Below are 15,301 nucleotides of genomic sequence, written 5' to 3'. Positions count from 1 at the left end.
AAAGGATATTTCGCTGGCGACACGAGCCAATCGCCCAGAAAATAGATTTTCCTACGTCAAAATCCCTTTTCTGGGCGATTGGTTCGTGTCGCCCAGCGAAATCCCACCCTACCCATCCTGCGCTCAAGATTGTCTGCTAACTTCAGGATGGCCACCAGAGGCGCAGCAGTCGGTAGCGTGGGGTGGAGTAGTAGTACTTGCTGCCCACTTCTGTGGGTCGGCTCCCTCTTTTGTGTGTGTAGTAGATGATTTCTATTGGTAAGAGGTTCGTGGTAGGGGTCTCACTCGCCCTAGTGTTCATACCGACGCCCTCTTGGAGGGTGAGCGAGTCAGTTATACTGACCTTTTTCTTTATTTTATTTATTCTCTGGTATTTGTTAGTTCATTTACCATAGAAATAATGGATTAAAGGGATATTTCGCTGGGCGACACGAACCAATCGCCCAGAAATAGATTTTTCCTTACGTCAAAATCCCTTAAGTGAATCAAAAAACCAATTACACCATATTAACATAAAGTACTTAAAATTAGCTTATACTAGATAATGGTAGTACAGAATAGTATAATGGTAATCACAATAGTATATAAAGATTCACTAAAATTAATAATTATTTACAAAATATACAAACTCATTGTGTTCTTACCATAGCATAAAATAAGGTAGAAACACTGAAGCACATTTATATGCATACAATGTGTGCCCCCTACCTAGCAAAAAATAAGGGGCAGTCCACCAATAAGATCCTAGCGGCTAAGGCTAGAGTATCACGAAGAGCATAGCAGTAGGGTGAGGCATGTTGGACGAGGTAGTAGAAAGGAGACCTGGATCTTATACTACAACTACTGTGCAAATCAGGGGAAACTATGTTTCCCGCTGCTACTGCTGAAATTTAATGATTCCAAGGACTTCAGGTAAGACGTTTAAAGACTGTCGGTGATTTCCATCCAGTATACTTTTTAAGATCCTCAAAGTTCATATGTTTGGAAATAATTAATTGAGGTAGCTACTCCTCTGATATTCATGTGCTTTTGGAAATGATTCAGGGTTGGCTTGTTTAATGAAGTAAAGGATCTGTTGTCTGATTCCTTTAACTGATAAAGTTCCACCCTTTTCTCTCATAAAGAGAGGACCTGAGAATCTAGAGGATGTACGAGATAGAAAGGCTCTTAAAGTTAATACTGGGCAAAGGGAAGGATCTTGCGGAAGTGGATGACTTTCCAAGGGGCCCATCTTGCAAGAGGATCCTCATTCTTAGCTATAAAGCTGCGATCCGGAGAAAGTAGAACTTCCTGAGGAGAGAAATTCTACGTGACCCGCATCTCTGGATAGAGCCGACAGTTCTGAAATTCTGGCTCCTGAGGCCAGACTTAATAAAAATAACGTCTTTCTAAGTAGCATTATGAATGTGCAAAGCCGAGTTGTCAGTATCTGAGGCTAGTTTGAGGACATCATTTAAGAACCATGAAACTGAAGTAGGCCTTTGAGAAGGTCTAAGTCTAGCACAGGCTTGGGAATAGACGTAAAGTAAGATTCTGTTAAGTCTATTTGGAAACCCAACTGAAAGATTTTCTTCAAAGCCGATTTATTAGTAGTTATGGTGCTAGCTGCTAAGCCTTTTTCAAACAAGGATCTGAAAAGGATATAGCTAAATTAACTGTCATGGTTGTAGTGTTTGTTTCTTTCAGGAAGGATGCTAACTTTTTGACAGCTGAGTCATATTGCCTAATAGTTGATTACTCTTTTATCTGATTCCAGAAAAAGGATGTTTTGTGGATCAATGTTAGCATCTTTTTTAGCCGCAAACTTCATGAAGTCCATAAAGTTAGGGTCTGAAGAATTCCTGAGGAAAGCGAACACAGTCCTCATTTGTACTGGTTGCGACAGCTTGGGGTTGGGAATCCGTTGAGGTCGGAGACCCAACTCCAGAAGCAGAGGAATACCAGTTGCTCTTTGGCCATCTGGAGCAATCAGGGCTACTAGTCCTTTGAGAAAGTCCTCAGTTTGCTCAGAACTTTCAAAAGAAGATTCACTGAGGAAATACATAGATTTTCTTCCATTGATTCCAGTCCAACGACAGGGCGTCCGTGGCATAAGCCGAGGGTCCAGGTTGGGGGCCACATAGCAAGGGAGCTTGTGGTTTGCTTGTGAGGCGAAAAGATCTACTTGGAGACCTGGAACTCTCTGCCATATCCACTGGAATGACCTGTCGTCTAGAGACCATTCTGACTCCAGAGGGACTGACCGGGACAGTGCGTCCACTATAACATTTCTTACCCCTGCCAAGTGGTGGCAGATAGATGCCATTTGTGCTTGTTTGCTAGAGCAAAGATGGCTATCATGACATGATTCACGTTGTTTGGGATTTGGACCCCTCCTCTGTTGATGCAATGTACTACTTACTGCACTGTCCAAAAACTAGGTCTTAGATGAGACTTCCTTTGGGGGGAAGGAGTCTCTTTCAAGGTAAGAACTAAATCCGCCATTGCTTCCAGCACATTTCTTTTATGGTGGGGCTGGCAGGAAAACTGCACAACGGACCAAGTCCCCAGGAAAACTTGCTTTGAATTGCAGAATATCCCCCCCAAAACCGGACAGGGAGGCATCCGTGTGAATGGTTAACACCGGAAGGTGATATTGAAGGGGTACTAACTTGGCAAGGTTCTTTACTTTTTTGTCCATGGACGGAGCTGGTTGCGAAGGATCTGTGGGATCACTGACAACTTGTCTCGAGACTTGGCGTTTGCTCTTGACCGCCAAACTCGATTTATAATCTTTCAGTCTTGCTTTCAGAAGGATGTCCGTCACTGAGGCAAACTGAAGGGAACCTAGGATTCTTTCCTGGTTTCTCCTCGAAGCTTGTTTGCTTTTGAGAAATTGCCTCACAGACTTGGCTATTTCTTTCCTTTTGACCACCGGAATTGACAGATTAGTGGAGGATAAATCCCATTGGATTCCCTAGCCACTGAAAACGAGACTCCGGAGTGAATCTGGATTTGTTTTGTTTATCTGGAACCCCAGATGTTCAGGAATTGCACTACCTTCTTTGTGGCTTTGAGGCATTCCTCGACAGTTGGTGCCAGATCAACCAATCGTCGAGGTACGCTACTACCATTATCCCTTGTGTTCTCAATTGTTGGACTACTACTTCCGCTATTTTTGTGAATACCCTGGGGGCTACATTCAGTCCGAAGGGCATCACTTTGAAGGAGAACGTCTGATTTCCTAGTTTGAAGCCTAGGAATGGACGGAAGTGTCTCGCTATAGGGATATGATAGTATGCGTCTGTAAGATCGATAGAGGTGGTGACGGCCCCACGGGGAAGTAAGGTCCGCACCTGCGAGATGGTCAGCATTTTGAACTTGTCGCAACGAATGAAAGAGTTTAGCTTTGACAAGTCTAAGATTACCCTTCTTTTTGTTGAGCCTTTCTTTGGCACGCTGAACAAGCGACCTTGAAATTTTAGATGCTTGACTCCTCGCAATAGCTCCTTTCTGAAGGAGTTCCTTCGCATAATCTGTCAACTCCTTTTGATGGTATCTGATAGAATGACTTGTTTAGTGGAGGATCTTTGATCCAACTCCAACCAATCCTTTGGACACGATGCTCTGTGCCCATTTGAAAAAAAAACCTGAACCCCCACTGTGACGGAAGAGAACAGCCTCCCTCTACCTGGGGAGCCCTCACTGCTGTTGAGCGGGTTGACCTCCGCGCCCTCCTCTGAAGTGCTTGCCTCTTGCAGCTCTTCCTGTACCTCGTAGGCGAAAGTGACCTCTCGCCCTGCTTCCCCTAGAGAACCTGTTAAAGTTGGGAAGGCTTGGCTCTCATACATTGAGTTGAAAGCTGGCGAGACGGTGTATAGGTCGAGGGCTGTTCTGAGGAGACACAGGAGGATGGGTTGCGTCTGTTTAAGACGTCGAGGGCTGCCCCTGTTGTGTAACTGGGAAGCTTGGACGAAGTGCTGTTGTTGCTGCTGTTTCTGATATGGTTGGAACCTCCTACCAGTCTCTTCAGTTTCTTACCAGCAGCGGGGGCATTCTCTTTCTTCCTTTTGGATTTTGGAAGTAACCCCAATCTGGATCTAAGGCTCTGGTTTAAGCCTAGCAGCCTCGTGATGTACCCCATTCCACAAGAACTTCTGGGAAGAGGTCCAGCATCCCACATGCTGGAAGCTAGAAGACCTCATTAGGTTCATGCCTAATAGTTGCCTCTTGCAATACATGCTTTCGACAATTCCTTCTGGCTGTAAAGAAGTCGAAGGCATCAAGCTTTGAACTGACTAGGAGCTGAGGACTGTTAGCCAGTATTTTTGAAGAGTGGTTCGGTGGCATAAGAAAGGGCAGCCATCTCCGTGATGATAAGGGAGTTAAGTGACCTCCCAAATCTCGTACGGGCGTCAAGCTCTGCCTGAATAAGGCTATCAGGCAGTCTAGGGAGCTTTTCGCCAAACTGGTCCATCGCACAGTCTGGTTTCAGCTTCCCTACTGAGAAAGTGGCTGGCAAGTTCTCCCACAGTTCTCCGAAGGCAGGAAAGAGCGGAGATGTTGGTTTCCGCCTCCCTCAATTGTGGGACGGGTTCGTCCTTAAGGACGGCCTGGAGAGTCGTTTCCACCATCTTAGTCGCAAAAGGAAGAGAAGCCTCCGCCTCCGTGGCAAAGATAGTTGAAAGGGCTCTTGAATGCCTGGAGTTTGGTATTCGTACAATCCCAATCCTCAGGCAGTGAACCCATTCCCTCTGCGCATGATCCCTACTGTAAAGAACAGTCTCTCTAGAGATTTTATCCTCTCTATTGAGGGCTGTTTCCGTCAGTCTGGCATACCCTATGAAATAAAAGCTGAGTCAATCTGGGGTGGGGGGGTAGAACTCGAAGTCCTCAATCCTTCGTTTCCAACACTCCGGAATGGGAGATCATGCCATCCTTGAAGGGGGCATAAGCTGCCACCCTCCAAGGATTATTCATAGAGAAAGCTGGCAGGGATTCATATGGAGGTAGCTGGACCAAACCAGTACCTGCCACAGGGAAGTTCGCTTGTGGGGCCTGAGTCAGGCCAGCGAAACGGTCATCATGTTCTCTAAACACAGTTAGAGAGGTCTTGGATTGACTGACCAGACTGATTAATGGTACTGGAGAGTTGAGCAAACATTTGCTCAAATCTCGTACCGAGAGAGCCGACCATCTCTCCCACTTGTTGCAAAACTCCTGCTGAGAAGGTGGTGGGATAAAAAGCACTAGGTCCCGCCACCCCAACAGGAGTAACCGGAGTGGATCCGTGGATGCCGGAGAAGGCACTGGCTCGGCGGGAGCGCGGGCCTTCTCTTTAGAAGCCTTGCTTCTTGAGCTCTTCGAGTGAGAAGAGCTAGGCTTAGCCTTCACCGCGTCGGCGTAGGATGTCGTAGACTTCCTTGCTGAAGAAGAAGACGACGACTTTTTGGAAGTCGTCTTATGAAGGGTTTTCTGTTCTCTCTGTCCCTTCACTTTCGGGGGTACAGAGGAGCAGCGGTGAACGCGAAGGATCTCAGATCCCGTGAAGCCTTGAAAAGAAGAAGAAGAAGGGACAGGGGAAGAAGATCCAGGAGCGCTCAAAGGTAGTCCTTGAGCGCCCGAAACACCTACCTCGACCAACAAGTCCTCGGCACCTACCGCCATTGGCTCAAGGTTTAGATCCAGGTTTGCGACGTCCGGAACCGGCTCCTGTGTCGAGACGGACCCAAACGCCTGCTGCACCTCCTGCTGGATTGAAGCTATGAGTGGGGCTGCTGAGATGGGGTCAACATATCCCGTCGCCTTGCCTCCGGGGAAGATCTGAATGGCCAGTTTTTTGTCTAAAATGTAAGGCTGACCCTTGGCGGCGTTTTTGCCGAAGCCGCCTACCCAAGCTTTCAGGGTTGCTAGGGCGACTTCTTTCACGGCGGCAGCCTGAAAGAGAAGGCGATATGAAGCTTCTAACGGCGGAGATACAGCTTAAAGTAGCTTAAAACTAAAGATAAACCATTGATAACAGGAAATTTGTCCAGGAATCTACTTACCCCACCCAAAAGCTGACTCACGAGGTCGTAGCAGATGGTGCATGCCTCAGGGTGCCAGACAATCATCCCGTTGTGGGTAGTGGCACACGGGGCGTGGGTCCTGCATTCCTCATGGGCACAGGGGTCGTACAGTACTGCGTTGCAGCCTGGATCCTGGCAGTTAGTAGCCTGTAAGTGGAGGGATACATGAGTATCGGGGTTACACACTTACAGCCTAACATAGACTCCGCTGCATGCCGGAGTATGTAAGTTAGATTAAAACTAGTGCTCCGCCGCAATACGTGTGGTTAGATAGGCGGTTGGTTGGGGTCTGCAGCGTACGCTGGAGACAAGAAATGGTCCAACAGGAGTGGTGAGGAGCCCACGAAACCACGACGGAGAACGACGGAGATAGTACGTGAAAACTATAAATAAACAAATAAATTACAGTATCAGTAAGGGTATGTATCCTTATAGAATAAGAAATGATTCTTTACGACTACTAGAGGAGTGCCCGGGTAAGAAGCAAGCTCTCCTCCGGTAGCGGAAAACAGGATATACTAGGCAAGCTATATAGACCACTGGTAAATCCCACCCCGCCCGCTGGCGGAAGCCAGAAAACGACCGATAACCGAAGGGCCCCCCGGCTTCAGCGGGGCTCCGTCCCTGTTATGGTAGGGGAAGGGTAGGGAAGGTGGGAGAGAATGAGGGAATCCCGGCGTGAACGCGGCGGGCGAGAGAGAGAGGGGGTGGCCAACCCCCCCCCTCCCAACTACTATACACCCGTTCGGGTAACCCGGTACCCGAGACAAGTGGTTACCCCGGCCCCCAGCTGGTATGGGGCTCCTCTGGCCCCCTCAGAGGGAGAGGGAGGAGGCTACAATGGTTGTCATGACAACCGAGGAGACCCGACCAGACCCCTCCCTACCACGTGGAAGGGAGGGAAGGGGGAGGGTAAGGTGCCTAATGGGACACGTGATCGGAGGTGGCCCAGGACGCAATAGCAAACACAACCACATAGAGGCCACGTGAACCCAACTGTACCAACACATGGTACAAGGCACCTAGGCTAGCCTAACACCCTAAATAACACTGATAAATAATAAATACATCGTAAAAGAATAGAAGGGACACTTGAGTAAAAGAGAAAGAAGCCCAGGAGGAGGCGAACTGATCCGAAGAGCAGTCGACTACTCGGAGCCAGCAGTAGCCGATGAAGAGCAAGAGCTGGGATGCTGGGCGAGAGAAACACAGTATAGCCCTAAATACCAAACTAAAAGATAAAAGGTAAAAGGTATGGGCTGTGTACCCTAAATCTAAAATACGATGTAATAAGACGATGAACGTAAAATAGAGCCCATAAGCATAAGATGTCCCAGTATGGGAGACCGGGAAATCTTAACAACACGAGGCGGCTCATGGCCGCCACGAGTCAACTGGGTGACCGTATATGACCTAAAAAACGGAAAATACTGGTCCCTGGAAGACTGAAATACAAAAATTATTACTTATCGGGCACTTAACTTAGCCGAAGCGATAGCAGCACGTTCCATCGTGGAATAGATAAATCCAAAAAAGCGAAAACAACACGAATAAAAGAATTACAACTGGCGTTGTCGAGCTAAATATAAAGGATGGCCGCTAGAGGCGCTGCTCTCCGCTTGGCGTCGGTAGTAGTAGTAGTAGCGGACGCATCACCCTTTGGTATCAGCTCTCTCAGGTGGGGGATTTTGTGATGGAAGGTCTAAATGGTAAAATGACTCGTGGTAGTGATCTCACTCGCCCTATTACCATACCGACACTTCTTTTATAGAGTAAGCGAGTCAGTTTAACTGACATTTTCTTGATTTTATTTTTTCTCTGGTAATATTAGGATTAATTTACCTAGAAATAATGAACTTAAGGATATTTCATAGGCCGACACGAGCTGAACCCAGAAATAATATGAAATACAGTTATTAGTGAATATATCCCCAGGGAAAATTCTGGGAATTGCCGAATTTTTCGCAAATAATGTGAATAATGTTTCACAGAAAAATCCACAAATAGGTGAAGCCATGATCCCTAAACTGTGAATACGTGGGAGCCGACCATAATCATAAAAGTGTAAATTAAACAATAAGGAAACACTATTTTAAATTATATAAAAATAAATCAATACTCAAAAGGATGTTAGTGAATTCTGTACGAAAAAAATATAAACACTAGTGAAAAGCTAAAGCATATGATACAACACACTAACCTGCATATTAGCTGAATATCATCAGCTTTGCTCCATTCAACACCTGAAGTTCTTTTCCAGTTTAAGTAATTCAACCATTTTGTTCTGCACTGTTTTTCAGAACGAGTCTTAACCCTGGCAGCAACCTCGCCCCAAGATATCCCAGAAGTGACCTGTAATTAGGAAAAAGATTTTAGTGGAATATCTATTATCCCATCCTGCAGTCAAATGCTTTGTCTTTTCATAAGCATACAACTCCTTGACCTCTTCTAAAGTGATCTTCAATGTCTATATGTTGAATAGCCTGAGATGTAACCTTGAGAACTACATGGGAGCCATGAAAGTTCAGTTTGTTTAGCCAATTATCTAACTCACCTTTGTTGATTTTAACAATTTATGTATCCTCTAAAACATAGGCTCCACAAACTGTTGTCTCTTAAGTCTTCCTTTATGGTATTTTTTTGTTTTACCCGCAGCTGATTGACTGGTCTCCTTAGTTGACTATAATGCTTTTATCTCAATTTTGTTTGTGACAGATTTCATATTTATTTTTTACATACTGAAATTTTGTTTTATTTTACATAGCACTCTTAAGAATATTTTACAGATTGTTTACCATCTTAAGATATATCTATGTTTTTTAGCAATGAAAATGTAAAGTGCCACAACATTGGCCAATAAATAAGTGTCACGCACTTGCTTTTATTGCTTGTTCTCAGCAGTCACGAATTCAAGGATTATTTTATATTTAGTCTTTTTATTTTATAGTGTAGGTTGATTCTCTGGATTCTTGTAGTCTCAAAATGCTTGAAAGACACAACAAAGTTGTTTTTCTTACTTCATTCACACTAAGTGAAATATACAATAAATATACAACTTATAGTTTCTCTTGAAAGTAAAGGTGAAGTCTTGATGTTTGAGCCTTTCTTCCCCACGGCTTCTGAGAGAGGCCTGTCACCTCACTCTCGGAGCTCTGTTCCTAATCTGTTTTTCTCTGCTTTTCAGTAGATATCCTCCAAAGAGATGTCCCTCCCAAAAGTGGGACGGTCATTTTCTGTTGCTACCCTTTAGTTTCGTTCAGTCTTTAATCACGTCCACTGTCCCACCTGTTTAGGGCAGAAATTAATTCTAACGCCTCCCTCGATGGGTGTGGCTAATGACGTCAGCGGATATCTACTGGTTCCGGTGGGAGTTGAAAAGCTACAAAAATAAAGCATCGAATGCACTTAATTAAGGGTCGCCAGTTCGACAACCACCTGTACCTGTTTGGGTTATTTCATCGCCAGCCCGATAAACACTTCTCTTGTTTGGGCTGTTACGAGAACACTTCCGTTGCTTGCTCTCTCTCTCTCTCTCTCTTTCTATTATATTATTCTCTCTGTCTATCCATCTGTCTATCAGTGAATTTCTCTCTCTCTCTATTCTTTGATTTTCTCTGTCTATTAATCTGTCTATCAGTGGATTTCTCTCTATTTTTTAGTATCTATCTTAATTTTCCCTAACTAACATTATATATGAACATGTTATCTTTACTGGGCTATTATCTGTCCTCATTACTTCACGCAACACACACAAACAAATACACACCCACACATATCAACCAATTCCTTAGTGACACAAACACTTCCGACAAATTGACGGAAAATCCCCTCCACAACGTCCCCACAGAATTTTTTGGGAAAGTAAGATTAATTGCCCAAGACAAAAACAGGATTGAACTATTGGAGAAATTTAGTCATTAACCCAAAAATAACTTAGTTTTCTGACCTTCCCAAAACTCACAAAGACAATCTTCCATTCAGACCCATCATCTCATGTGCTGGAGCTTTCAATTATAAAATTTCTGAATGGTTAGCTGGTCTTTTTTCTCCCTTTTTAGGCACTTTTTCTCTCAGTCACATTAAAAATTCAGTAAGCTTTGATGTAGAGTCGTTATTCACAAAGATACCTGTACAAGATGTTCTACAGTCTTTGAAGGAAAAATTAGCACCCTATCAAGATCATTTCTCACTGGCTCTTGACAAAATAATATTAGGGGAGACATTCTATAAGCAAAAATTTGGGTATAGCATGGGTAGCCCTTTAAGTCCTGTTTTAGCCAATCTATACATGGAATACTTTGACACTATAGTAACATATGCAATAAAACCCAAAAACATACTGTGGATGAGATATGTAGATGATATTCTAACATTTTAGGATAATAGGTGGGGCAATTTCAACGAATTCCTTTCAAAATTAAACGCATTAGTGCCCAGCATCAAATTTAAAGTTGAATGGGAAACAGACAACAAAATTCCTTTTCTTAATGTTTTAATTATTAGAGACACGACAGAATATAAATTTGCTCTATACAGAAAACCAACATTCTCACTTTCATACACTCACTACTTTAGTTATCATGACAGATCTATCAATATAGGAGTAGCCAGCAACCTATTCTTAAGAGCCTTACAAATTTGTTCTCCAGATTTCCTGGTAAAGGAATTTGAACTAGTTTGTAAGCAGTTTTTATCTTTAAGGTATCCTGACCATATCATTGAGAAAGCGATTCATAAAGCAAACGTAATTTCCTAACGACCCCCTCAAGACAAGACCAGAGAGAAACCAAACAATAAAATAAAAATCCCACACCTGGACAGGATTAAGATGGTGACCCAGACCCTCGGAAAATCTAACCCTTTTGCCTTTAACCTACCCAGATACCCTAGACAAATCCCTGATTAATGTCCAACAAAAGGTAATCCCCAAAGACACAGGTTTATACGAAATTCCATGCCAAAACTGTGACCAGTCTTACATTGGTTTTACAGGAAAATCAATTCCCCAGAGATTAATACAACATAAACGGTCCGCTAGATATGGACAACAGAGCTTAGCTATTTTTAACCATAACCACAGAATAAACTGGAATAGTCACATATAATTTATAGCAGCAAATTACCACCTTTTCTGTAACTTTTCTCACTCATTACCTACCTGAAATATAGTACTTACTTTCTAGATTTTGCCAGTTTATGGGCCTACCTATATATATATTATATTATAAAAATATATGGGCTACCTATATATATATATATATATATATATATAGATATATATATATATATATATATATATATATATATATATATATATATATATATATATATAATATATATATGTGTGTGTGTGTGTGTGTGCGTGTGTGTGTGTGTGTTTGATTTGCAATGCGTTTCGTTGTTTCTTCATGACAAAATTTTCAAGGCTAAAAGAGACATACCATTATTTAATAGTAGTTAAAACATTATGCAATTATTGGCTGACAAAGGTGAGTAAAAGTAGCAACAATAAAAGATAAATGTTAAAATCTTTAAAATAAATTACAACAGCATACTAAAAAACAAATTAGTATGCTGTTGTAATCTATTTTTAAAGATTTTAATATTTATCTTATTATTGCTATTTTTACTCAGCTTTGTCAGCCAATAATTGCATAATTTTTTAACTACTATTAAAATACTGGTATGTCTCTTTTAGGCTTGAAAATGTTGTTATGAAGAAACAACGAAACGCGGCGCAAATAAAATGTGGTGTCTCGTAACCTATGCTCTTCTTTTCCTAACTGAGACTGAGATTTCCAAAATATCTACTTTCACTGTAATCCGAAATATATTATACATATATATATATATATTATATATATATATATATATATATATATATATATATTATATATTTTATATATCTATTATATATATATATATATATATATATATATATATATATATATATATATATATATATATATAATAGATATATATGTGTAATTTAAAGACTGTTGATGTAATATGATATCATTGTTGTATCTCACGTGCCTTGACATTCCTTAGAAATTGGGGATTCATCATTTAACTTCCCATGGAGACAGAGAGTCCGAGCAACAGCTTAAGAATGCTGATGTGTATTGTTGGGTGGCGTGATGTCAAAGTTTCTACCTAAGCAGGTATGGGCGTTCGGGAGAGAGGTGACTTTGAAACCAGTATAGAGTGGTTTCAGGGCATGGACGAAGAGTGTGAATTCGTGGGTCCGTACGAGCTATGTCCGTTCATAATGGCATGTATTAGCCAGAACGATGGAGACGGTTACGAGGAGAAAAGGCAGATGCCGGTATAGCTCTGCGAAAGTTTATTTATTTCTGTGAGTGAGATTCTGAGCTGAGATGGGTAAGAATTACTGTGCTTTAGCCAAAAGTTGGCTTGACTATATTTTTGATATTTTGTAAAGATGTTCTATTTCATTTAATCTTTTGACTTTGTCTTTACAATTGTGTATGCTTATTAGTGTGTTCTCCTGTTCTTTTAAACAGGCGGATCTAGTGGAGGGGACTGTGTTCTGGTAAGGGGGAACCATATTTGGAGGAATGGTGTGACTAATTACTTTATAGACTGATATTTTATGGGGGTTATCTGAGTTAATAGAACTTTGAGTTATCATTCCATTTAATTGTCCTGTAAGAATCTGAGTTATTCAATTAATACTTTACTTTGAATAAAAGTATATTTTTGTAGTTCTGACTCTGATTTGATGACCTAATGAAATGGAGAGAGAGAGAGAGAGAGAGAGAGAGAGAGAGAGAGAGAGGAGGGACAAGGTATTACCAGTGCCCTGGCGCTTATGGCTTTTGCTACCAAAGTGGATAACAGGGGGCAGTGGCCCCGTTATTATTATATATATATATATATATATAATATATATATATATATATATATATATATGATAATAATAATAATAATAAAAGGAGCCCATAAAAATGCCAAAATATAGAGAGTAAGTGCTATCTTTCAGAACCTGCTGTTTCTTTCTTTCTTTAGGTAGGATATGAATGAGAAAAGTTACAGAAAAGGCGGTATTTACACCAAGAGATCCACTCGATTTTTCCAGTATGTTGAGATGTCGTGTACATAATGAAGCCAAACGATATCTGCAGGTTTGATAGGGTTTATTATTACTGTTTCGAAATACTCCATATATTGTTTGTTTGTTTGTATCGTGCTTTTACGTTGCATGGAACCAGTGGTTATTCAGCAATGGGACCAACGGCTTTACGTGACTTCTGAACCACGTCGAGAGTGAACTTCTATCACCAGAAATCACATCTCTAACACCTCAGTGGAATGCCCAAGAATCGAACTCGTGGCCACCGAGGTGGTATGCCAAGACAATACCGATCACGCCACTGAGGCGCTGAAATACTCCATATATAAATTTGCTATCACAAGACTAAGCTGGCTCCCCATAATGCAACCGAATTTTTTACGGTACAGGTTGTCATCAAAGGAAAAGAACGATATTAGTGATGCAAAGGTCTACAAGTTACATTATTTTATTCAATTCTATGGGGAAGTGGTCAGCAAATGGCTCAAGTTTATTTTTGAGGAAAGATAATACATCTTTTATGGGTACTTTCGTGAAATGGGAGTCTACGTCCAGGCTAAGAAGTTTTAGGTTATGTACAGGGATGTTTGTCGAACAAAATTTGTTGCAAAAGTCTTATGTACGTTTTATATGACAGGGAAAAAGTAGCTCGGCATACCATTTAGAGATTCTGTGGCTAAAAGCTCCAGCACACGCGATTATGGGATGGAAGGGAATGATATCTTTGTGAATTTTGGGAAGGCCATATATATATATATATATACATACATACATACATACATGCATACATACACACACACACACACATATATATATATATATATATATATATATATATATATATATATATATATATATATATATATTACATACGTACATATCTATAAATACACACATATATATATGTACATATATATATATATATATATATACTATATATATATATATATATATATATATATATATATATATATATATATATATGTGTGTGTATGTATGTATGTATGTATGTATGTATACATACAGTAGGTCATTCCTTAGTCGCGGATCAGAAGTTGCGGGATCAGTTAGCCATGAGTTTTTCTTCTGACCGTTTCTCAGTCTATATCACGGTTATGAATCGCAACATCGCTGATTTGTCTTGTTGTGGAATAATGTATATAGGTAGGCTAAGCCTCGGCCATGGTGCAAAAACCATCGACATGTATGAAAAGATACACATATAAAAACTTACAATAAAAGTAATAAAACCATTTTTACCTAATATATTGTTGGCATATCATAATAAATAGTCTATTCAGGGAATAATTCCATATCAATGTAATCAACTTTTACCTCTCAGTGGCAAGCGAACAAATTGTAAACATCAAATTATACGGTTGCATTTACAGCTATGCTTATTCGGTAACCTTTCAGAAATTTTAATAGTAGTTTAATTTCGGTAGTAATTACATTAAGGATAACATTAATGTTTAATTCGAAATTCATTATCATTTTGGTAGTAAATTACTTCTCCGAATAACGCAGTCATACAAAAGATAATTATTGTAGAGAATCGTAGTATGTATTGTTCTTTGCTACTGGCAACGAAGCGTAAACACAATAAAACCCTTTTTTTACCTAAAATATTATTGGCATATCTTCATAATAAAAAGCCTCTTCAAGGAATAATTCCTTGGGGAAAGCATTTTTCAAAAGACAAAAATACACTTCATAAGTTCAAAGTGCAGTGATTATTTTATTTTGATGTGATTACTAATATTACAGTATGGTACTGTAATCAGGAAAGCAATTAATAGTTTTAATCATAAATGTATATTCATTCACGAAAAAGAATACATACAATCACCGTGACTTCACCATACCTACATTCTCATTCATATGTACGTATTACTGTTGTTTGTATGTATGTATTATTGTACACATTGTAATAATGGTTACACTGCTCTACAAACTACCCACGTATTTTACAGCGTACGCTCTAAACTCATCATAAAACACTTTACTTATTGGTTTTCTGCGGAGCTTATCTCCAAATAGTATATCACGGACAATTAACTAAATCGCTAATTTTTTCACAGAGAAATATTCACTAATTACTGTATTTTCATTTTATTTTCATGACTAAATACATTTTTATGATAAAAAAATGATTTAC

At 40.6% G+C, this 15,301-nt stretch overlaps 1 protein-coding gene across 12 annotated transcripts in view; it reads right to left on the bottom strand.

Annotated features, from left to right (window-relative positions):
• LOC135201365 (cyclin-D-binding Myb-like transcription factor 1) overlaps positions 1–15,301 on the bottom strand; it is a 389,369-nt gene that overhangs the window by 165,934 nt on the left and 208,134 nt on the right. For all 12 annotated transcript variants that reach the window (XM_064230280.1, XM_064230311.1, XM_064230254.1 and 9 more), the window contains one exon: positions 8,248–8,399. In XM_064230280.1, coding sequence (XP_064086350.1) covers positions 8,248–8,399 — 152 coding nt within the window. The remainder of the gene's footprint in view (positions 1–8,247; positions 8,400–15,301) is intronic.

The sequence above is a fragment of the Macrobrachium nipponense genome, chromosome 23 (genome assembly GCF_015104395.2).
Source record: "Macrobrachium nipponense isolate FS-2020 chromosome 23, ASM1510439v2, whole genome shotgun sequence".
NCBI lineage: Eukaryota > Metazoa > Arthropoda > Malacostraca > Decapoda > Palaemonidae > Macrobrachium > Macrobrachium nipponense.
The sequence above is the reverse complement of the archived record's forward strand: the minus strand, read 5'-3'. Positions and strand labels throughout refer to the sequence as shown.